Here is a 25,549-nt window from a genome sequence, read left to right on the forward strand (position 1 = left end):
ACAGTCCCTCTATAAACTGTTCGGTCAACAGCCTGTCCTCGTTTCCCACTCCATCAGGGTCGGTCTGCTTAATGGCCCTCAGGGCCTCTTGTAGGTTTAGTGCATAGTCCCTTATACTCTCATGCGCTCGCTGCTTGCACGCGTAGAATCTAAGCTTAATCTCGGCTGAGGTGCGGGTATCAAAGGTGTCCTTCAGCCGGGTTAGTATCCCTGCGACAGTCTTCCTCCCAGGTGGCCAGGATTTTACTTCCCTTTTGGCTGCCCCGGTTAGTTGGGCCACCAGGATGCTCACTTTTTGCTCTTCTGTGAGGGGGTACACCTGGAAGAGGCTATCCAGCTTTTCTCTAAAGTCATGCAGGGTATGTGACTCCCCTGAGTACTGGGGTAGCCAAGCTGCTCCCGGGATATAGGGCATGGTGAAGGGCATAACTGCAGCAGCGGTAGCGCTGGCGGGGGTTGAGGCAGTGAAGCTCTCCTCCGTATCCGACATCTTCCTCCCCCCTAGTGGACCGTGGCCTACCTTGCGATGATCCTCTTCCGTAGGCCGCGGCTCCGCAGTGGATCGTCAGGGTTGAGGACCTTCCGTCGCGCTCCTGTGACGTCGGCGTCTGCTGGGCTCCTTCCAGGACCTTACGCAACGTCCGGACGTGAGGCGGGGCTTCAGTTCTCGCGCGCTTTCGGAGTCCACGCCCCTCTTCTTCCCGCGCGGCGTCCTCAAGATGGCGTCCAATGGCGGGAAAACTCCACGGATGGCGGGAAGAAGGCAGAAGATGGCGCCGGATGGCGGGAAACTTCACCGATGGCGGGAAGAAGGCTGAAGATGGCGCCGGATGGCGGGAATCTTCACCACAGGTAAGATTGAAAAGTCTCTTTTTCAGGCACGCAGTACCCGGTGGTTGCGGGCACGAAATCCTGCCGACTACGCCAAAGTTGACGCGCCCCTGGGCCTGTGTCGCGCTGCGTTGTGCACGCGGGAGCTTACCCGGAGCCGGATCTCTTGAGGGTTGTAGTCTCGTGGCGGTGACCCGGTCCGTGCCCAGGGAGTCAAACTGAGCGGCGATGTAACAGCGGTAGATGCAGGACGACTACGCCACCCGTTGAATGCAGCTATGGAGCTGCCGCTGCAGGACAGTCCGCTGAGGCCGGTGGATGGATGGTGCAGCGTAGATGGTATAACCCCCAACGGGAGGGGTATGGCCTCAGGGCAGCAGATGTGGATGATGGGGGTAGCAGGAACCACTCAGAGATGGTGCGGTGTAATTCAGGGTCTTTACTGGTAACAACGATAGACCCTCCCGGAGTACTTGCTAGTGAACGGGGCCTGGTCAGTCCTTGAGCAGATGGAATCTCCCCTGGCCAGGCGGAGTTGTAGGCCTCCCAAACTGACTGTACTCTTCTGGCTACCTTGCTAGAAGCGGATATAAGTAGCCCACGTCCCTGAGTGTACCGTGTGGTGCTCACCCGTATGGCCGGTGACTCAGGGCCTTCTAATGGCTTCCGCTCCACGATGGCGGTGCTGGTCCCACGCGTGTGACCGTGCCTTCGGGTTTCTGGGCCTGAGGACCTGAAATCCCCTGCCGGTCGGCTTCTGCTGCTGGGTAAGAGTTAGTCCCCACAGCCTCGGACGCCGGGTCCGGTAAGAAAGCTTCTCAGTCAGGGCGAGCTCTGCAGCTGCCAGCCCCTGACTCGTAGTAGTATTGCTTCTGCTGTTTCTTGTCTCAACTCTCCTTGACTGCTAACCCTGCTTCAGCCCCGGGTTTATATAGGGGAAGTTCTTCCCCTCCCAAGACTGGGCAGGAGGTGTGGCATGCCCAGGATCCCTGACCAAAGGACCTCCCACCTGCTCTCAGACATAACATTACATTACTGTGGAAACCAGACCCCTGGGGTGCCACACTTACATCCTGAACTTCTTGCTAGCTCTCCCTCCGTGCCTCCAAACTACATTTCCCAAGAGGCAGATCTGTGTCTGTCCTTCAGTTTCCTCACAGTTTCCCTATGCCAACATTTTTTATCTTTAATTTTTATTGTTTTTGTTATTTAGCAGTTGTATCCTGGTTTTAACATACCAGAAATAAAAGTGGTTTTAATCAGTCAGTGCCATTGGAATTCCTAGTTTCCTATCTACTATCACAATTTCCAAGAGACTCCCTCACTCTCACTTTTTTGTGGGGCACTCTCCACCTACAAAGCACCATATAGAGACTCATTTACAGTCTTAGGGTATGTGCACACATTAAGTATTTGCTGCGCCTTTGTCATCTTTTTTTTTTTGTGCAGTTTTGTCTCAAAAACTAAAGGATTTCCTAGTACCAGTAAAGTGAATGAGATTCCTGAAGTCTAATGCATATGTTGATTATTTTTTTCCTTGCAGATTAGAAGCAGTTTCAAATCTGGAGCATAGGAATTCTTTCAGCGTTTTTGCAGCATTTTTTGCCCATTCCAATGCATGAGAAAAATAGCACAAGTGAACAAACACAGCAAAAATGTGCATATTTGCACTGCAATTTTCCTGCCAAGAGACATATTTTTGGTGCAGAAATGTTTGGAGAAACTACTTCACGTGTGCGCACACCTCTAAGGTGGATAAATCACAGTTCACACAGTTTCTCACTGCTAGCATTACTCCCTCTTTACCTATTGTGTGCCCTCCTGATAATCCCCTGCAATCAATAATGTTACAGACAATAATGTTTCAGGTGCTGACTCTGGCACCACATAGGCATAGTGTACTGTAGGGAATCGATAAATCATATAATGTATTCATTTATTATAATATAATTGGGCAGCACCATCCCCTCTGACCAAAAACACAAGTTGATAAGATTACTTGTCCTGTGTGGCATCCTGAATTGTTTTTTTGTCTTCTGCTCTCCCTCCCTCCTATTAATAGTAAGAAAACAGAACTTTTTATCAAAAATGTCTTCATTTGTGTTAGAAACATACAGCTTTAATAATCTGTGTGCCTAGAAAACCCCTTAAATTAGTCCAAGGAATTTAAGGAGTGCCTAGATGCTTTTCTTGAAGAATACAATAGTATAAGTTATGGTTACTAGGTCTCTAGAAATAGGATTTTGAACCAAGGAACTAGCCTGATTGCCATATTTGGTGCCGAGAAGGATGTTTTTCCTTAATATGGGGCTATTAGCATCTGTCTAATGGGGTTCTAATGGGATCTGTCAGATAGGATCTGCATTCTGTTATTCTGCATTATACAGGCTATGATAGTCCCCCCTGATTAGCTGTACTGTGATGTGTTAGCTCACCCAAGGTCATGTGGCCATTACAGTGCTGGCCAAAAGTATTGGCACCCCTGCAATTCTGTCAGATAATACTCAGTTTCTTCCTGAAAATGATTGCAATCACAAATTCTTTGGTATTATTCTCTTCATTTAATTTGTCTTCAATGAAAAAAACACAAAAAGAATTGTCCTAAAGCCAAATTGGATATAATTCCACACCAAACCTATAAAAGGGGGTGGACAAAAGTGTTGGCACCCTTTGAAAAATCATGTGATGCTTCTCTAATTCGTGTAATTAACAGCACCTGTAACTTACCTGTGGCACCTAACAGGTGTTGGCAATAACTAAATCACACTTGCAGCCAGTTAACATGGATTAAAGTTGACTCAACCTCTGTCCTGTGTCCTTGTGTGTACCACATTGAGCATGGAGAAAAGAAAGAAGACCAAAGAACTGTCTGAGGACTTGAGAAACCAAATTGTGAGGAAGCTTGAGCAATCTCAAGGCTACAAGTCCATCTCCAAAGACCTGAATGTTCCTGTGTCTTCCGTGCGCAGTGTCATCAAGAAGTTTAAAGCCCATGGCACTGTGGCTAACCTCCCTAGATGTGGACGGTAAAGAAAAATTGACGAGAGATTTCAACGCAAGATTGTGCGGATGGTGGATAAAGAACCTCGCCTAACAACCAAACAAGTTCAAGCTGCCTTGCAGTCCGAGGGTACAACAGTGTCAACCCGTACTATCCGTCGGCGTCTGAATGAAAAGGGACTGTATGGTAGGATACCCAGGAAGACCCCACTTCTTACCCCATGACATAAAAAAGCCAGGCTGGAGTTTGCCAAAACTTACCTGAGAAAGCCTAAAACGTTTTGGAAGAATGTTCTTTGGTCAGATAAGGCAAAAGTAGAGCTTTTGGGAAAAAGCATCAACATAGAGTGTACAGGGAAAAAAAAGAGGCATTCAAAGAAAAGAACACGGTCCCTACAGTCAAACATGGCAGAGGTTCCCTAATGTTTTGGGGTTGCTTTGCTGCCTCTGGCACTGGACTGCTTGACCGTGTGCATGGCATTATGAAGTCTGAAGACTACCAACAATTTTTGCAGCATAATGTAGGGCCCAGTGTGAGAAAGCTGAGTCTCCCTCAGAGGTCATGGGTCTTCCAGCAGGACAATGACCCAAAACACACTTCCAAAAGCACTATAAAATGGTTTGAGAGAAAGCACTGGAGACTTCTAAGGTGGCCAGCAATGAGTCCAGACCTGAATCCCATAGAACACCTGTGGAGAGATCTCAAAATGGCAGTTTGGAGAAGGCACCCTTCAAATATCAGGGACCTGGAGCAGTTTGCCAAAGAAGAATGGTCTACAATTCCAGCAGAGCATTGTAAGCAACTCATTGATGGTTACCGGAAGTGGTTGTTCGCAGTTATTTCGGCTAAAGGTTGTGCAACCAAGTATTAGGCTGAGGGTGCCAATACTTTTGTCCGGCCATTTTTTGGAGTTTTGTGTGAAATGATCAATGATTTGATTTTTGCTTCATTCTCTTTTGTGTTTTTTCCTTGCAAGCAAATTAAATGAAGATAATAATACCAAAGAATTTGTGATTGCAATCATTTTCAGGAAGAAACTGAGAATTATCTGACAGAATTGCAGGGGTTCCAATACTTTTGGCCAGCACTGTATATGTTTGATGCAGCATTCTGAAAAAATGTGTAAAATAAAGGCAGCCATTTTTAACAAAGCAAAGTGAATCACAAATTCTTGGAATTCCCCAAGTTTAGCAAATTCATAAAAATTTGACCCGAGTACTATTTGCATTAAATTGATTTGCTCACTTTTAGTAATGCTCCATGAAACTTTACAGAATCAGAAAGAGTTTTGTTTTACAGCATTTGTTTAAGGCGCTGGTTAGCGGAATCAATTACACTCAATACTTCAGGTCTCTTACAACTAATGCATCCATTATATAGTAATATTCCTGACTAACACAGTATATTACCCAACATAATTTCTTATCAACAAGGAACAACTAAGTATTGATATAATTTCCATATACATATAGTTGTCAAGACAAAAAAATGAGCTTTCCACCAGGGAGGTCTTCATAATTGTTACTTTTATTATCATACACCCGCGATTTGTCTTTCACTTTTCTTTCCCATAGCGGATGAGTCACTGACAACACTGCTTTATTGCTTTGTACTTCTTGATTTGTCACTGTAGAATTTCTGCAGAGAAGTCTACAGTTTGCTGTCCTCCCACTCTTTTCTACTGTTCCCAGTGTTATTTAATCATTAAAAATAATCTTTGCCAACTTTATTAGGAAAAAAATAATACTGACTTCTTTTGATTCCATTTGACATTTTTTAGAAAGTGATAAAAGAATTTGTCATAGATCAACATTTCTACCTTATTTACAAAGTCGTATTTTTCTCATGAGGGGTCTTCACTGTTCTTGCTGTCAACTGTAACCTTGTGGGCATTGCTGCCAAAGTGTTAGAACATGGCTGAGTAGTATGTCTTAAAAAGCAACTGAGAAAACATGCCCATGTTGTATAACTCTTCTAGAATTTATATCTTATTCTTTAGTTTGCCTTCAGGAATCTTGTCTGTAGTTTCCATTTTCCGTATACTCTATTTTATTTAGCTTATCGGACATTTGAAAATAATTAAATAGGTAACCCGTCCAAAGCAATATTAGACAATCGTTGGAGGAGATTCATTATGTGACTAAAACCTGTTTTCTGGTGGGAAAATGAAGTTGAAAATGTTGTTGATTTTTTTTCTTAATTATTTTTATACCACTCTTGCCATTTTTTCAAAGGAAATTGGTTACATAAACAAGCAGAGATGCAACAAATTTGGATTAAGATCTGCTCTAGACCAGGGCTGCGAACCGTCCAGAAATTCCTGAATAGTCCGTAAAAATATGTCACTTTTTTGTCCTGTCCGTAAAGATTTTTTAAGGCGTCCGTGATTTTTTTTGAAACTGAAAAAACGTATACAGATTATATGGACTGTAATTATCATAATTTAACATAGTGAATGAAGCTGATGTCTACATATAACAATTATGGACTGTAGACGTGTATGACTTATAATTAAAATGATTTAATATGGTTTTCCAATGTGTTCGTTAAAAATATTGTCTGTCCATGATTTTTTGATAATCTTTCCTGAAAAAGTAAAGAGTCAAGTTGACAACTCTGCTCTAGACTAAAACCGCAATACTCAATGATTGTCTTGGTACATTTTCTCCATAGTGCTTGTTATTGGAAAAATAATATGGATATAATACAAATTGAAAATTGAAACCAGAATGCTTGGAGATGGAAAAATTACCACAGTGCACCCAGAGCGCAGGAGAAAATAGACATATTTTCAGATGATTGTGCTGAGCACTCAACACACTGGAGCATTTGTGTATGATTACTGTGCTGGGAAATATAGCTGTTTCTCTGGTTAGTGCTGAACATACATCACATAAAGACTGACACTTAAGCGTCACTCTCAATTTAGATCTTGGTATAATAATGACCTAATCTGCAAAAATTTAAATTTGACAGATTCGCTTGAATCGGCCAGGACTTTCATTTTACATCACATTTATCTTATGCAAATTGTAAGTTCTTTATTACGCCCTGAGGTCACTCCAGACACTAAAGCTTAACAAATATACATACAAAAATACTCACCCAACTACCGCACAAGCTTGCTCCAGTCCTGTTCTTCTCTTTGGTCTGGTCACCAGTGCAGTGTTCACTAGGCCAATTTTTATGGCATTTCTGATGTCTTCTGGCTTTTGACATCTTCAACGTTTTCCAACTCCCAGCATCTTTGACTTCTCTAGCGCTGAGTAGGCTGCAATGTTAAGATGTCATGTGATGTGCATCTAGCAAACATAGAAAAGGCCAATGATGCAAGGCACCAGAAGACGCCAAAGATGTCCCAGTGAAAATCACATCCATGTCATGACTGAAGAAGCCAGGTGGTGGCTGTGTGAATATTACTTTTTCATATTTTGCTAGATTTGTGCTAATCTAGTCACAAAAAAAATTGATTTTTTTTTGTGGAAATCAAGGCCAAGCTTATTCTTCTTGAAGAAATTTGCTCATTTATATCTTAAACCACCTACAATTGCAACATAATCATTGGACTGCCATAGATTTACAGTACATATATTTGTGGCCTGGTACTATTTATAATTTAGAAAAACAATAAACTAAAAAATGTTAAAATCCCAACTTCCTATATTTTGATTATCACCAGCTCATCTGTTTCCTGTAATCTTTTTAGTTTTATTACCCAAAAAAATTACCATGAAACTTTTTTCCAAAAGAAGTAGATATTATAGTGACAAAATAATAATGATGAAGATTGCGATAAAAACAAATCTTACAGGTTTTTTTTTTAAGCCACTCTATCCTTTTCATGCAGTTTCTTATGAATATTTAAACGTTTCTTTTATGGAAAAATGCTGAAGTGGTGACGTGTTTCTATTATACTTTTTCTCTGATTGTTCCACTCCTGATTTTGGCTTAAAAATACTGATATAAAATACTGACCAAAATCCTGCTTTGTTAACATGTGACTGTGACTATATAATTTTGTAATTTATAGTCTAGGGATTATGCATTCTTATTATATTTTTGAATCTTCTTATCTTGATTTTATTTTTGCTTAAGCAAGTTGCACTCCTTTCTCACAAAAAATTCAACTGATCATTATTAACCATATTGGAATGTAAGTGAAGGCATGCACGTATTTTTCAAAGACATTGATTGATATTTTATTTTACTTCTAGGTGTCACAACTGTTTTGACCATGACAACACTCAGTATCAGCGCTAGAAACTCCTTGCCAAAAGTAGCTTATGCTACCGCTATGGACTGGTTCATTGCTGTCTGCTATGCGTTTGTTTTCTCAGCTTTGATAGAATTTGCTACTGTTAATTATTTTACAAAGAGAGGATGGGCCTGGGATGGAAAAAGTGTTGTCAATGATAAGGTAAGAAAATGCTTTCAGTGGGAATATTAAATGTACGTGTCTTCCATCATTACCTAATTAAGGAGGGAAAATATCCTAATCCTACTGTGTTTTGTTGTCTTTTCACCATTTAATTTACGTTTTTCCAAACAATTAATTAGATATTTCATTAGAAACATACATCTGTTTCATTTACTATATACATAAACATGTGACACTTACATTTATTGACTCATAATTAACAAATTAATTGACACATTATATTTCTTGTTAGTCCAGCTATAATAATACATGCTGGCTAAATTGAAATTGTTTTCTTATAGACAAATTTCATGTACACTGAATACAAATATTTTCTCAATATAAAAAGTTACTCGTGACATTACCTTCAATAGATAAATAATCTTTTTGATTTTTACAGTTTTCCATGCTTTGTTTTTTGTTATGTGGAATACTTACCTTCCTGTATTTCACATTGTACACACTGTAATGTAGAAATGATAAGGGTCACTTTGTAATCTATCTTGGACTACAAGGAAAAAAATATCACTCTAAGGCTAGGGTCACACGACTGTTAATCTCTCTGAAAAAATACTGTATTTTGAAGACTGTAAGACACACCGGACCATTAAACCCACCCCATATTTTGCGGAGGAAAATAGGATTTTTTTTTTATATAAAATGGTGGTGCGTCTTATGGTTCACATTTATGGCAGCTTACCGGGGAAGAACGGCTGCAGTGAAGCGGGGTCTTAGAAGGCAGGGTCGCTGCTGCAGGAACCTGGCGGTGGCGGCAGGAATGGGGCAATGCTGATGGCCCTGGGTTGGGAGGAGGGGGTTTTCGGCAGTGCGAGGCTGCAGCTGACTCAGATTTAAGAAAATGTCAGCAGAATCCCCGCACTTCCCATAGTTTTCACTAAGGTGGACTTCGGGAAAATGGCCGCCAAAGGTGGTGCATGTGCAGATTTAGGTCTCAGAAGCCGAGCTCTCAGGAGATGAGATCTCAGGAGCAGAGATATCAATCTGCACATGCGTCCACTCTGCCGACATTTTCTGAAAACCCGAGGCCCACCGAAGCCTTGCACTCCTGAACACCCACTCGTCTAAGCTTGGGACCCACAGAATCACTCCATTCCTGCTGCTGTCGCGTGGTTCCTGCAGTAGCGACCCTGCCTCCTGTGATCCTGCTCCATCGCAGCTGTTCCCCCCGGTAAGCTACATTCGGATTATAAGACGGCCCCCATTTTTCCCCATAATTCGGGGAGGGAAAGTTCGTCTTCAGAAAAAGACTGTAAGTCCGATTATGCTTATCACACTCTGATCAGACTCTGATCGGAGTTCGATAAGAGTGTGATCAGAGTATGATCTGATTTTTTGGATATGGTGAATAAAAAAAAAGTGTTTCTTCTCCATTCTGTCAGTCCATGAAAATCGTACTGCACTTGGATTTCATACGAGTGGGGTGCAATTTTTTCTACAGACCCATAGACATGAATTGGCGAGTGCCATCCATTATCGGAGGCAAATAGTGCATGCTGCAATATTGTTCTTCTATCCGAGAAAAAAGTTGGATATCTTCACAGCCCCATAGAATAACATGGCAATGAGTGCTATCTGTCAAAACGACGGATAGCACTTGTTCAATTTTTATGGTAGTCTGCATGAGCCCTTATGAGGATATATAATTTTGCCTATGAGAGGAAGAATGCAAAGAATGAAGTTCCTATATAGGCCCTATATATATTACAGAGCTGTTGGCTCATTTGGCCAACATTTACAGTATCTTTCCTGACTACCCCATAAACAGGAACACTTGGCCAAGCATAACATTGCAAACATTCCCATGTTCTCTATAAAAGAACCACTGCCAGACAACTCTGGCATTGGCATATCACCAGGGAGAACAAAAGCATTGGCAGTTAGATTTCCATTGTACTGATCCTTCTCTCCTCTGAAATCAGGTGGAGAGACTGAGGGGGCACCATGAACTTGATTTTTTTTTATCTCAGAATATTTCCTTCTAACAGTTAAATTTGTTATTTTTTTTCCTCAACATCCAGACAGTTATTTTAAGGTTAGTTTGTTTCTGGTGGTCTCGTGGACAGTGAATGATTAATTCAAAATCTCTGGTGGCTTTAGAGGCGGGGGTAAGGGGTACAAATTATTGGTGTTTTTGAGCCAAAGTTATCTTCATGGAGGTTAATTTCTGTATCCCTGGTGATTAAGGACAGTAAAGGTATTAATGTAGAGATCTCTATTATACAGTATCATACATTTACAGTATGTAATCTTGACTAAAGTCTTATCTTCTCTTTCCATTGTTTGTTACTTAATATTTAATACATTTTTCTTTTTTTATAGAGACAAGAAAGTGAATACCTCATCTAAAAACCCTTAAAGGGAATCTGTCAGTAGGATCAACCCTTCTAAGCAGTCTATATGAGCATGTAGGTCATAGAAAGTTGAATAAAATGATACCTTGATATCTGCGATATGATGTCTTATTCCAGAGATGCTCCCATTTTTTTATATATAAATAAGCTGTTCAGGACTATGGACCAGACACAGATCTCCCCGAGAATCTGCCTCCAGAGTACTGGAAAAGTAACGTCTCATTAAAACACATTTACACTTGTCCTCTCATAGAGATGTACCTGATTATAACTAACACAGTACAGTAGAGTTGAACCTTGTCACAATACAAACACAACACACACATTTACAGTTGTCCTACTTACCAATGTGTTTGTAATGAGACAAAGTTCAACGCTGCTGTACTATGTTAGCTCACATCTCACTTTAGAACAGTGTGTATTTTGGGAGTAAAGTGTCAGTCATTCCATGTCTCATACTGGTAACGCTCACTTTCATTTACAGTAAGGTCTGGAGGCAGATTCCCAAGAAGATCTTTGTCTGGTCCATAGATCTTAACAGCTAATTTGCATATAAGAAAAATGTGGATTACTCTGGAATAAGACATTGGATTGCAGATATCAAAAGAATCTTTTTTTTCGGCTTTCTATGACCTGCATGCTCATGTAAACGGCTTAGGAGGGTTGATCATACTGGAAGATGCAGTTTAAATGTAAATAATTTTGGGGGGTATTTTGTTTTCACTGAAAAAATTACAGCTTTTAATCCATTTACTCTTGTTTCAGAAAAAAGAGAAAGCATCTGTAATTAAGAAAAATAATGCCTACGCAGTAGCTGTAGCAAACTATGCGCCAAACATCACTAAGGATTCAGCCCTTCCAACAATATCAAAAAGTGCGACAGCAGATGCTAACAAAGCAAAACCACAGGAGGCAAAGAAAACATTCAACAGTGTTAGTAAAATTGACAGAATGTCTAGGATAGTCTTTCCACTCTTATTTGGTACATTTAATCTTGTATATTGGGCTACTTATCTGAACCGGGAACTTAACATAGAAGTGCTTGTCCTTTCAAAGTAGAATGGGCACTTTGTATGCTAACGATGTCATGGCATTCTCAGACTGAGAAAGATTGTTTTAGTATGTATGACGAATAACTTGTGAATTGACATGTACAGTTTGCACCTCTTATCTAACAAGAGGGGGGAGGGGGCTCTGTTAACTAGGATGAGCTTTGAATAGATACTGTAGCGGTCTTGACATATTAAAAAGAAAAAAAAAATGCTTCTTTTTGACCGCAAAGTATTTTCACTTTGGATTAAGGTGTAATTGCAGTATATGAGAAAAGGCTGCAGAAACAATTTTTGATTTTCTTTTTGGGGATCCTATTTTGTTAATTACAATGTTAATCTTTTATATGATAATGCAATCTGCTTATGTACGAAAAGCCCTTCCTAATTCCGTACTCTAGGTGTGTACCATACATTTCACCGAAGGTATTAAAACTATGTTTTTATGTTAAATTATTAAGATTTTCATATTTTTCTTTACAACTAAAGGAAATTATTCAATTTCTGTAGCATTGTGTTGTTGTGGCATATAACAAGTTGATCAGGGAAATTTGTATGTCAGAAACATTGAAACCTTTGCTAAAATATGCTTGTGGAAATGCACTACAGTTCTGTTCAGTCGATGGTCATTTAATTTTATTTTATATAAAATGTAGTTTACAGTAAATTTGTAAAAGGTAGCATTGCATAACACGATTTAAGAAAATATTTATAGCTAGAGGTGTATATATTATTGCACAATTCTATCAAATTTTTTTGAAAAATTATCATTCCAAAGTGGACCAATCGGCATTTTAACTGACATGTTTACATCGGTGTTTTCTCTGTAGTAGGAAAGATTCTAAAACTCGGGGATTATAGGTTACAAAATAGTCTAATTACACCCAGGTTGGCCCATGTATGATGATGGGGGAGGCTAAGCCAAGTTAAGTCGTCCCCAGACAAGACTAGTAATATGGAGTCAGATGCTCTTGATTCATTAAGAGGCGCACTCTTTTAATGAATCAGGAGTGGCAGATAGGTGGCGTGCTACTCAATGCACCACAGCAGGAATTTTACTCTAGTCAACGACTAGAGTAAGATTTCTAGAATAATAAATGACACAGCTCATCATTATATAAACTGTGCCATGCCCCCATTTCTCCTCAGTTCTGCCCATTTTGGTGGAAGCTGGAGAAACTCCCAAACGTTGCTTAATTTTGTTCAAATTTGAGTGACTTTTCAAAGCAACTTATGCCAAAATTCTGGCAAAATTGCTTTCATGAATAAGAGCCTATAGCTTCATCTATAATTTTAGACATAGTGAATAAATTTAATTTGGCTACACTGGTGGGTAAGTTGAATAGGACACATCTAGGTATCGTACATTTTACCTATTCAAGTGAATAGATCAGGTGCATTATACTTGCAGATCGTGCACATGTTCCAGCAAATGTGTGCAGAAATGACATCATAAGTGTCGCTCACCTTCCAATAATTCAACAAATGACTATTAATTTATTCTACTTATAACATAATATGAAAATTTCTAGAAAATATTTTTTTTAATTAACAGAATATTTTTTCTGTTTTGTAAATTTACAGTTTCAGGAGAGTTTACAAGGTAAAAGTGCCCTAATTGTTTCTTAATTGTTTCTTAACCTGGACATGACATGTGTAGTAGCATTTCACTGCAAACAACCTTCACAACTTTTCACTATTTTCAGTAAAGGATTCCAACTTTAGCATGGATAGGTGTTATACATTTATAAAGAATAAATAAAGTGGAATACTAAGTGTACACATTTTGATATCAGAAACTAATGTCAATTAATTTTGTTTTTAGAACTCAATAATTCTCTTTGCATGATAACATAATTACCAAGGTCAGAAATGCATCGTCGAAAGACGTTGCAAGGAACTGTGCTTGAAATATGGATTAGTATTTATTGAATGGGGCTTTTTCCTTTTCACACCACTTCTTCCCAAAAGCTCAGTTATGTGTAGAAAAAGCAATCCAAGCTTCATTCAACCTTCCTGGGTCCAGATCTGTGTGCCCACTGGGCTCTGTTCTTTGGCTGGAGTGTCAACGTCACGTTGACTGCACTGCAACCAATCACTGAGCTTAGCAGCTTTGCTGATGTAGTTCACTGATGGCCGACATTCCCGCTGCAGCCAAACAACCATTGGTTGATGTGGCTGCTGCAGCCAAACAATAGGGAGCAGGACAGTGGTAAGCAAACAGCCCTGGAACTAGGGAGGGTAATTAAAGCTCAGCTTGTTCTTTTACCCCTGCGGGCAGAAGTTTGATGAAAGCAGGCAACCCATTTAATTCACATATGTTAAAAATATATTAAAAAAATGTAAAAGTAAAAAATTAACTGAAAAAAAAAACACAATTTTTAAAGGAGATGTTTACTAATTGGACAAAACCCATTCTCATTCCCTATGTTTGGCCCAGTTAAAATAAAAAAGCAAAAACTCACCTCCGGTGCCATAAATGTTCCAGCAGTGAAGGAGGGACAGTGACGCCAGTGATGATTGGGCACAGGGCTCATATGTCATAACAAACTCACGAAAGCCCAGAGACCATGAGTGCCGACACTGCTAGAATGGCACCAGCACGGGAGGTGAGTATAAGCTTTTTTATTTTAACAGGGCTAAATATGGGAAATGAGAAGAGGTTTTCCTAGTAGTAGACATCCCCTTTAAGTTAAGAGCTTAACTTCTAGATACACTTTTTATGACATATATAATATATTGCCTTGTGTGCATTGTATTTTTCTTTTAATTTTTTTCTTTCAAAACAACATTATACATTGTCTTTTATTGTTTCTTATGTTTGGATATTATTTATTTACAATCGTTAATAAAAGTATTGCTGCGGTTGGGCCTTTTCAACAGCTGGTAAGCAGTAGTAGCTGTTTAGAGGGTGGAATAGTTGCAGTCACGATTGGGCCCTAAAGACACATGAGACTGTGTATGGTGTTCTCCTGGCTCTCCTCTGACAGATAATCTCAGAGGGAAGAAGGATCTGGCTCGTCTGATTTCCAACGGCTGATCCTTTTGTTCTCTGGGAGATAAACAACTGCCAGAGGAGTCATAGAGAACATTAGTCATGAAAGATCTCTGTCAACAATGATTAGCATCATACATAATGTGTTATAGCTGCAGAGCTCTAAAAACAGATTTTGGATTAGGGAAGAGGAACTTTAAGTTACTCCTCAGTTGTCAAGTAATCTTGCCTTTTTCACTTGTGGTTTTAATTGTGTTTTGCCATTGTTTGTGAAGTGTTATAAATACAATCATTTTTATGTTATTGTTGATTTTCAGGCGAAAAAAGGACATGAGGTGAAGCAGAGCACTTTATGCATATGATAAAAATAAAGCTAAATATAAATATATATATATATTTTCATATTTGTAATTGAAAGTAGAACACCTACATTAAATCTGGATCTTCCATTGAGGTGTGTGCAATATAACATACATAATTACTGGCAAGCAATAATACTACGTCACATACATACTCACTACATACACTTATAGGGAACCTGTCATGTAAAACAACACTATTAACCTGAAGATATTGGGTTAATCTGCATTTTAATGGCATTCTGACACCTTGTAGCACCAGCACTGAGAACCCCGCTGCCGGGAGAAAATTAACTTTATTCCCCCCATCATCATTCATCGATCATCATCAGCATTCATAGGGGAGGAGTCGGCACGGTTTAAGTCACGACTGTTCATAGAAAGAGATGGCTGTAATTGTGCCCAGCACTGACTGACAACCGGCTCTAATGCTGAGCCTACTGTTAGTTAGAGCCGGATGCACAGTTACACAGTGCGGTCACTGAAATAGTGCATGCTCCTCCCCTATGATTGAAAGAGTGAGCCTATCCTGAGGAATAAAGTTCATTTCCTCCTAGCAGGAGGACTCTCACGGAGGGTGCCGCACAAGGTCAGAATGCTATTAACCTGCAGATTAACCCCATATCTGCAGGTTAATAGTGTTATTTTGTATGACCAGTTCCCTTTAAGTCCATAAGTATAATGTAGACTATCTACTACACCATGTAATGATTTCTGTTCATGATTACATTTATTAAAAGATCGTTAATGTTGACTTCTCTACTTTCATTTGCATTCATAGGAATGAGAGTGGATGACTCCAAATTTAACATCAGAAATGTAAATGATGCTGTAGCACCATTAATACTATTATAAATATATGTATAAAGTAACATATACTGTATATATGAAAACAATTATCTGTAAATATTCCATATATGATAAATGTTCATTTAACTTGATATTTGCTTTTTGAAAGGGCTGTTTGCATAGTACTTGGCCATTTTTGTTCTTGTAATTAAGACTAACTTAGTAGAATTTTACACCTCAATGCTAACTTAGTAGTACAGTATAATATAACTTTTCACATTTTTTTTTCTATTTTTCTTCTTTATGAAATGTTATCAAGTGAAGAATCTGTATTTATGACAAACAAAATATTCAACTTCTCCCATAGAAGTACTGTAGCTGTGATTGGTGATGCATTGTTGTATGCTAGAGATACACACCTGGTTGGTTTTATTAAATTACATTTTTACTTTAGTAAAAATCCAAAGGAAATAATGATGTTTCGCTTTTATACAATTAGACTTTCATTGGAAGAAGGATTATAATGGTAGAATATACAAGAGATAGGAAGAACTAGCAATTTAGCTTATCCACACTAGTGTGCAGCTAAATCGCCAGTGCTTACAATCTTTTCATTTCTCTACCATTATAATCCATCTTCTGATGAAGGTCTAACCGTATAAGAGCAAAATGTCACAATTTGCTTTGGATTGTTTCTACTCTAAAAAATCAGTTATTTGCTTTCATGAATGGTGCCAGGCTTTCTCTGTTGCATGAAATAACAATATGTCAGGTCAAAGTTTAATTTAGTTATTGATGGCAACTGAAAAAAAAACAGGGTTTTAATTTAATGTCTAATAAAAAGATTTACCGTATCTTTCAGACTATAAGACGCACTTTTTAACAAGCAAAACTCTTGTTAAAAATTGTGTGCATCTCATAGTCAGGAGGCAGCATTTTTCCGAATAACAGAGAGAGCTGCCCTCTCTTCTCCTGTCTGGCGCTGATCTATGTGAACGGTGCAAAACAGGAGAGGAAGCCACCAAGACCTAAACAGAGGCTGCACTCACTGAGAGACTGAATAAGCATCCATACTTTTAATTCAAGGACCTTTCAGATAATGTTACTGATCACAGGACTTGAAAGGTCCTTAAATTAATTGTGTAGGAGGTCCTTCAGCTGCTCAGGTCGTGCAGCATCCGTAACACATACCAATTTGATCACTGAGAGCAGATCCAGCAGGTTTGTTTTTACTTCTATGCTGATGTATTTGGCTCTAAGAGTCCCACACACTAAGTAAATACATATTGGAAATATCCGTCCTATATTTTCTGTGAAATGTCTAGTAGAAATCTTATACAGAACCGTGGATTTATGGCACAGATTTGCAGTTTTAATTGCTGCCAGCCCACATCCATATTCTGTGCGTGTCTATATGTGCATGTAGTGTGCATTTAGCAGAACTGTGTGCGCCTATACATGCATGTAGCAGAGCTGTGTGTGTATATGTATGTGCATTTGTAGCAGAGCTGTGTGTTTGTACAATACACACTGCTGAAAGACACTAATAGTATATTTATTACATCCTATTCTAACCTAGTACATTAAAATATGTGTCTTATAGTCTGAAAAATATATTTCATAAAGATGAGTATAACACTGAGGTCTCCTAAGACTGTATCCAACCATTTTTTACACTTTTCAACACAAATACTGCCTTAATCATGTCAAACTGACCTCATCAATGGATGCTAACTTGGTAGTATCCACCAGTCCATTTAATTACACAGGGGAGTGAAAGACTTTTCATATTTTTTTACATTAAAAAATGGACAAATATTATCCCTCTTAATCATTTGTGGTCAGGAAGACTGTTCTGTGCAGAACAGTGACTCCAACTGAATGTGTCGCTGTTAAATGTAACATCATTTTATTGTAACTGAGACAAGTGATGTGCCATGTATTCCATAATGCCTTCTGGTTCCTCCTTACCAATATACTTGCTGGAGGAAAGAGAGGCCAGTTGTGGCCTGTCATTGATAATGGTACTGCCTGGATGGTTGTTGTCGGTGGTGTTTTTACTGCAGCTAGCAGCTCACACATTCTTAGCCATGGTATGGGTTTTTGTTTCTTTACAGTTCCGCATCCATTTATATTGCCATTGACACTTTTCATTTTACCATATCATTTGTTCAACACTATAATACATTTTTAACAATCTTTTAAACTCCAGTTATTCAAACTTTGCCAAAAAAATTATGTAACAAGAAATGCTAGTTATTAAATGCAGGTACGGGAAGCAAAATATGGCAGCAGACTGCAGTATACTTGTGGCATGTAGTTGTCAAATTGGAGTAGTAAAACAGGTATGCAAATACAGACATGCACAAATAAATGTCTACATTTTCTATTTTTTTCTATTTTTTTTTTAACAAAATTCAACCCACTTCCCAAAAGTCACTTTATAAAAATGCTTGGTATGTACACAATCAAAAAGCTAGGACCTGCAGCAAAGCGCTATACTGCTGTGTCAGGTAAAATTTGACTAATAAAATAGATCTCCAAAAAAAAAATCACACTTTGTGATGTAGACAGTCAAAGTTAAATGCCTGGATTTGGGGGAATTTTCTTTTAAAGTTTAAAAAAACAATTATTCCCCTTCACAAAAATGATTCAACAAGAAATGTAAACACTTAGAACAGTCGCATATGGCAAGCAAGCACATCATCTGACAATGACCCAAAAAATGGCTGCTGCACTTCCTGCCTAGGCTTTTGAATATTTGTGATTACAGCCAAGCATTTATATTATCATGGTTTATCATGCCAACCAAACCATTAGAATTTTGTCGTTTGAGAGTGCAAAGTTTAATATTTCTCTTTAAATCAAACATTTTACCTAAAAAAAATTATCCAGTTACTCTTTTTTTGTTGAGCGAATGTAGAAAACACCCTTACATACTGAATAACATTATAAATGTACAAATAACACCAACATCTAATGACATTTGGCTTGAAACTCTGTAGTTAGGCAATATAAAAGGAGAAACATTATTTATTTAAAAATATATCTTCTTTAAATAGTTCAAGAGTTTAGAAAAGTTTAGAAAAGACTGCTTGGTGGTTAATTCATTTTTTATTTACTAGAATATCCAACTTAACTAAAGCTCATGACTAGGCATCAGAAACTGTATTTCTAATAGAGAGGTATAAAAATATAGAATCAATATCATCCAAAACACATTCATCATATGTATCAGATTATTAGACCAGCCTACTCCCCAAATATGTAGGCTGAGGTGGGAAAATACTCTTAGATACTCAGAAGCAACTTATTCCTACAAGAGACATAGAGTAGTAATCCAAAACCATAAATAATAATAATCAAAGTTTATTTCAATAAATATAGATCAAACAAACCGGCAATATTCAAATATAAAAAATAGCAAAGACACAGGTATTGGAGTTCTAGCTCCACAAGCCAGTAGCGGATAGGGAAGATGTTATATTAGAAAATTAGTCCCTATAGTTATTTCATAAAACATAATGTGACCACTTTCTAATATAGTGTATATTAGTCGCACAACATAAATCCGAAAAACATACAAAAATGCCAGTTCATACAATGTGGGACTTCATCTACACACCATACACACACCATCTGGCATAGTTCAGTGATGTGTGTATATGCATGCAAACCATGCATATATACTCATGTGCATGACATTATAAGAGACATGTAAACAATAAGAGAATTGCAATGGAAAAACAGATGATATATACTTATATTTCTGTAGGACATTAACCTTGAATATCCACATTATACAGACTATATCACCGTGGACTAAAATATTAGACCATCGGATTAACCTACGAGAGAAACCTATAAGAATTGTCCGACAAACCGGTCATATTAAAAATAAACCTTTATTGAAACACAGTATGTGGTGGCACAAAAGAAAAGAGCATCCACTACACAGCACAGGTAGACCAAAAAAATATATATATGTAAATCTATAAGTAGTCAAAGCAATTTAACACAAGCCAGATCAAGCACTAGCACATCAATGTATATATACATATATGTATAGAGGTGTCAGAAAAAATCAAACTGACACTAGATCAGACTGTCTAAATGATTACATCCATTAAGTCAAATAGTATGCATAAATATATAGAGTAGAACAATATCAATGTGAGGTTGGATGTGTCAAAAGACGGCTAATGAAACAGTATATAGTATGAAGATACAATTACCTCGCACAACTATAAAGGCTTGAGTCGCTGGCCCAGCTTGTGCTCCTGCTATGTATGTGGACAGCTCACCCCACATACATAGCAGGAGCACAAGCTGGGCCAGCGACTCAAGCCTTTATAGTTGTGCGAGGTAATTGTATCTTCATACTATATACTGTTTCATTAGCCGTCTTTTGACACATCCAACCTCACATTGATATTGTTCTACTCTATATATTTATGCATACTATTTGACTTAATGGATGTAATCATTTAGACAGTCTGATCTAGTGTCAGTTTGATTTTTTCTGACACCTCTATACATATATGTATATATACATTGATGTGCTAGTGCTTGATCTGGCTTGTGTTAAATTGCTTTGACTACTTATAGATTTACATATATATATTTTTTTGGTCTACCTGTGCTGTGTAGTGGATGCTCTTTTCTTTTGTGCCACCACATACTGTGTTTCAATAAAGGTTTATTTTTAATATGGCCGGTTTGTCGGACAATTCTTATAGGTTTCTCATGTAAACAATAAGGCATATTGCACCTTACCCATAAGTGACCCGTTTGGACCCACACACTAGCGCAGCCCCAACGCGCGTTTCTCGTGGGCTTTCTCGGGGCCTTAATGTTTACATGTCTCTTATAATGTCATGCACATGAGTATATATATGCATGGTTTGCATGCATATACACACATCACTGAACTATGCCAGATTGTGTATGTATTGTGTATAGATGATTAAGTCCCACATTGTATGCACTGGCATTTTGTATGTTTTTGGGATTTATGTTGTGTAACTAATACACACTATATTAGAAAGTGCTCAAATTATGTTTTATGAAATAACTATAGGGACTAATTTTCTAATCCTATCCACTACTGGCTTGTGGACCTAGCACTCCAATACCTGTGTCCTTGCTATTTTTTAAATTTGAATATTGCCCGTTTGTTCAATCTATATTTATTGAAATAAACTTTGGTCATTATTATTTATGGTTTTGGATTACTACTCTATCTCTCTAGTAGGAATAAGATATAAAAATATGTAGCTTATATGCCACCATTAAGAACAATAACATTTGACACAATTGAGATCCACCCAGTAAGTTTTAAAGAATAATTTGTAACTTGATTGCCCAATTGTATTCCATAGTCTGAAGTAATAGATCAGTTTACTAATTTTTACTAATGATAAAATAAATTTTAGTGAAATTTATTTTAGGTCTTACAAACTTGCAAATTTGTAAAATTAAAAAGTATCACAAATGTAATTTATATTTACAAGTATAAATAAATAATATAATGCATATCTTAATAGGAAAAATCTTTGTTAGTCTTGGTTAAAAGTGCACTTCTCTATCTTGTTCCTCACATTGGAAAAAAAATCTACTTACCTATGAGATTAAACAAAGTCTGAAAATCAAGACAGCGATGAATACTTATTCGCTAAGTACAAAGACAGTTGTTTAGCGTTTGGAATTTTACCTCCAATTTCACATTTTCGAGTTCTGATTCCTAGACTACTGTATTCTCTGCAGAAGATAACATTGTAAAATTATATGTCTCTACCACTAAAATTGGTACACTAGCATACACCGAGCATACAGAGCAGAAGGCTGTCAAGTTAAGATCAACCTGCATCACAGACTAAGCCGGTCTGAGCTTTAACAGAAAAATTCCTTAGTACAAAAATTCGGAAAAAAAATCATGCAATATACTTGTTTTTTCTTTGTTTAATTGGAAATATGCTTTAGGGTACCACCCCAGTGACTTTTTACTTACCCCTTTGTTAGATATCATGTATGTAAGTGTCATGAAGCTAGTAACATACTCACCAGTTGCCATCTTCTCCCAGTTTCAGTTGTGATCTGGTCCTTTATGGCACAATGTGGCTATCTCCATCACCTGCCGGATCACTGTGTGGATCGGCAGTTACTCTCTCAATCTAAGTCTATGAGACTCAGAACAAGGCACTGTGGCCTCATTCTAAGTCTCATACACTTACATTGAGAAAACTCAAAAAGTCACCACCTCTGCTCCACACAGCAACCGCTGTAGGATCGTACCTGAAACTGGGAGAAGATAGCGACTGGTGAATATATTACTTCGTTCATAACACTTATACACGTGATCTCTACGAAAGGAAAAAAAAATCACTAGAGTGGTACTTTAAACAGTTTTAGGGTTCGCTTACACTAGCGTATATTCTCTTTTGTGATAGAATCGGGCTTATTATGCTGATGACACTCGGATCAAACTCTGTCAGAGTTTTAGCCAAGTGTCATCTTACTGTGATCCAATTCTCTCGCATGAGAGAATCACAGCACAGGTGAGGAGAAGATGGAGAACTTAATTTTTCCATCTTCTCCATTGTTCCTGTGCATATACATAGGACTGAACTTGGATGTCATCAGATTGCAGTCCGATGTTTTACACGCACCCATAGACTTGTATGGGTGCACATGATCCGATCACCAGATGCACCCACAGCATGCTGTGATTGTTTTCTCATGCCAAATCGCCGATCAGCACTGCCCCATAGTATAACATTGCATTGCATAGCACTCGTCCGAGTTATACACTCATGTGAGCGAGCCCTAAAAATCAATATTCTGTAAAAAATAGATCATGTAAAAATCTTTTACAAGCATAATTATTTCCCCTGCCAGTGTTGCCCTACTATGGCTACAACATCACATCACATTAATTATTATGTTATTGTGCAGGCTGGAAAGTTTTAGGTTTTTTCTTTAGCAGGGCAGAACTTCTTGAAAAACACTTCAATGAGAGGATGCCAGTCTGCCAAGAGGTTTCGCTGTACTAAACCATTTCTTCTTGGAATAGGTTGACTTAGCATAGGCAAGAAAATTAACTTTTAGTCTTGCAAATATAGGTTTGCAGTGCCCATTGAGTGGGTGGGCAAGTTAATGCCATCATCATTAAACCTCAATGTCTCAACTTTGGTGTTGATTGATAGTGCCAGCATGATGTTAGAGGAAAGAACAGCGAGTACAATATTAATAAGGGTGTTCTAAGGTGGGATATAATTAGATTTATCACAGCAAAAAAAACAGAATAAAGTGAATTAGATTAAGTGTTCCCATTCACTATGAATATTTTTTTCATTACTCATCCTAGTACACATAGATAAAAAAGAACAAAATCACTGTCACTCTCCAACAGGAAAAATGTTACCCCTAGTCCACAGCCTCTCACCTTGCCAAATGAGATCTCATATTTTGCACTGATGAGGGGCAACACCCCGAAACATGTGTCTGCAAATAGAGATTCTGGTGTGGCTTTTATCCTAAGTCATATTACAAGGCTCGTTACAGGGTCGATATTGACTTTAAGGATTGCTGCTTCCAATAGTTGGCATTAGAGTTCATGTCCTCGTCCTCTCTGAAGAGACAATTTGCACATTGTAGTGTAGTAAATGCAATGAATGGAATTCATGGGATAGATTAGTATAGGCTTAGTGAAAGAACTGCCAGTAGGAATAGACTTGTTAGTGCTTGTTTTCTTTTACAAGGGAGGCCATTAAAGATTATATTCTGTCTCCCTGTATTATGAAGCAAATATTGTATTCTGAAATAAAGTACAGTTTACGATGAACAGTTGTTTAATACCATCATATTGGAAGTTGATAAAAAAAAATATCCATAGAAATGAACTTAAGACATCTAGCAAAAGAGTGAAAGGCAACTGAAGAATCACAATGTGAAGCAGAGGAGGCCAGCTAACTCTCATCTTGTAAGGATAAGCTATATTAGACTTACTACATACAAGTAACAAGTTAGTACTGAGTCCATAGAACAAATAGTTTGTTGTTTTAGAATTTAAAAGATATTCTGGTATCTGCAAACCATTTCACATGTAGTTCAAAATGTATTCATCCCTGCAGGTATAAAACATAAAATTCATAACTAAATGATTCCCTGATGTCCTTTGACATCTAAAACTGATATTTTGTTTATTATTTTGGATTAGCTGCACATGAAAAAAAAAAAAAATCCTTGTTGCAAAAAACACTAGTGTGAATGAGCCATGATGTTTTAAAAGCCAGTAGTTAATGTGCTGTTGTTACTTTGTCGCGTTGGCAAAACATTCTATCAATATGTTGGGACACATCATTTCTAACAATTTTCTAAATAGTAATTGATTCTCAAAAATTCTTCACTCTTACTTTTGAAAAGACCTTCACCATTGCATTGCAGTAGCTATTGGGTACAAAGTGATTGATGCTGACAGCCATGTGTAGTACAGTATATATATATATATATATATATATAAATATATACACATATATGGAAGGAGTATATAAAAGCTGTATATTAATATTGTTTTATGTATTTTATAAATATAAAGTAGAAGGTAAATTTTAATAGGGAAGTGTATTATAAAATTAATTAAGGGGAATCTGTTAGGTCTCCTGACTGTCCCCAATTACTCCTATAGTATTATGCATGGGGATTTCTTTAATCTGATAAAATATTTTATGTGCTTACTAATGTGGCAGTGTTTAAAAATTGTAGTTTAAGTCAATTGCATTGCTTATGCTAATAAGACAGGACTAGTCCGCCAAGGCTGTTCTTTACCTATAGAATTCTTGTTGTTGATCTTTTAATTATGGCTCCATGAGTATGACGGAAATCCTGCATACACTCCACATTATGTATGCTGTCATTCATGCCCACAACGGAGTGATTAGAAGCTTCAAGCAAGGACTAGCCGGGGGGAAGAGACGCCCTGCTGGACTAGTCCTGCGCATTAGCATAACTGACACTGCATGATTAAAATACATTCATGAAATATTACATGGTTGGGAAGCACATAAAATGTAGCAAAGAAATCCAGCTCGCCACATGCAGAAATGAAAGATAATCCAGCTGCAAGGACATAAAATTATAATTTATTGGTAAGTATATAAAATCATGATAACATACACAAAAGAATTCATGTTAGAAACACTGCGGCATTTCTGGTGCATAAAGGTCAGTGAATTTGGACAATCTTAATTTCATCTACACACTCAAAATACCTTACCAGATGAAAGAAATCTGCACCCATACTGATAATCTGCAGTTGCAGACAGTCGGGAGACCTGACGGGTTCCCTATAGGTTTTATTATATGTAATGAAATGAAAAAGAACATGAAACAGTTCTATCCAATGCTCTATAAGATATCATAATGTTGTTTTGGTTGATATTTTAACATTCCTGTACCTCTCTTCACTAGACACTTTACTAAATTAGTCCTTGGAATTATTATTTTTTTCTTATACACCAATCCTGTATATATGTAAACCAAACCATGTAAACGGTAAATGGAATGTTACAAAAAAAAGATACTGTAATTATTGCCCTTAGTTATAACAGCTTGTAATTCTATATTATGTTCTTGTGTAAAGTGCATGTTTTATGTCTAACTAATGATCTAAGAACACAACAAAAAATGCCAAAAAACAATGAACCTGCTATTTGAGACAAACAAGCAAGTGTATACA

General features: G+C 37.8%; 1 protein-coding gene across 3 annotated transcripts in view; it reads left to right on the plus strand.

Annotated features, from left to right (window-relative positions):
- GABRA2 (gamma-aminobutyric acid type A receptor subunit alpha2) overlaps positions 1-18,482 on the plus strand; it is a 298,395-nt gene extending 279,913 nt beyond the window's left edge. For all 3 annotated transcript variants that reach the window (XM_073645542.1, XM_073645541.1, XM_073645543.1), the window contains exons 9-10: positions 8,047-8,249; positions 11,387-18,482. In XM_073645542.1, coding sequence (XP_073501643.1) covers positions 8,047-8,249; positions 11,387-11,680 — 497 coding nt within the window. In that variant the 3' untranslated portion in view covers positions 11,681-18,482. The remainder of the gene's footprint in view (positions 1-8,046; positions 8,250-11,386) is intronic.
- Positions 18,483-25,549: the final 7,067 nt, after the last annotated feature.

The sequence above is a fragment of the Phyllobates terribilis genome, unplaced genomic scaffold (assembly GCF_046119375.1).
Source record: "Phyllobates terribilis strain yellow unplaced genomic scaffold, ASM4611937v1 Scaffold_1__5_contigs__length_1240528914, whole genome shotgun sequence".
NCBI lineage: Eukaryota > Metazoa > Chordata > Amphibia > Anura > Dendrobatidae > Phyllobates > Phyllobates terribilis.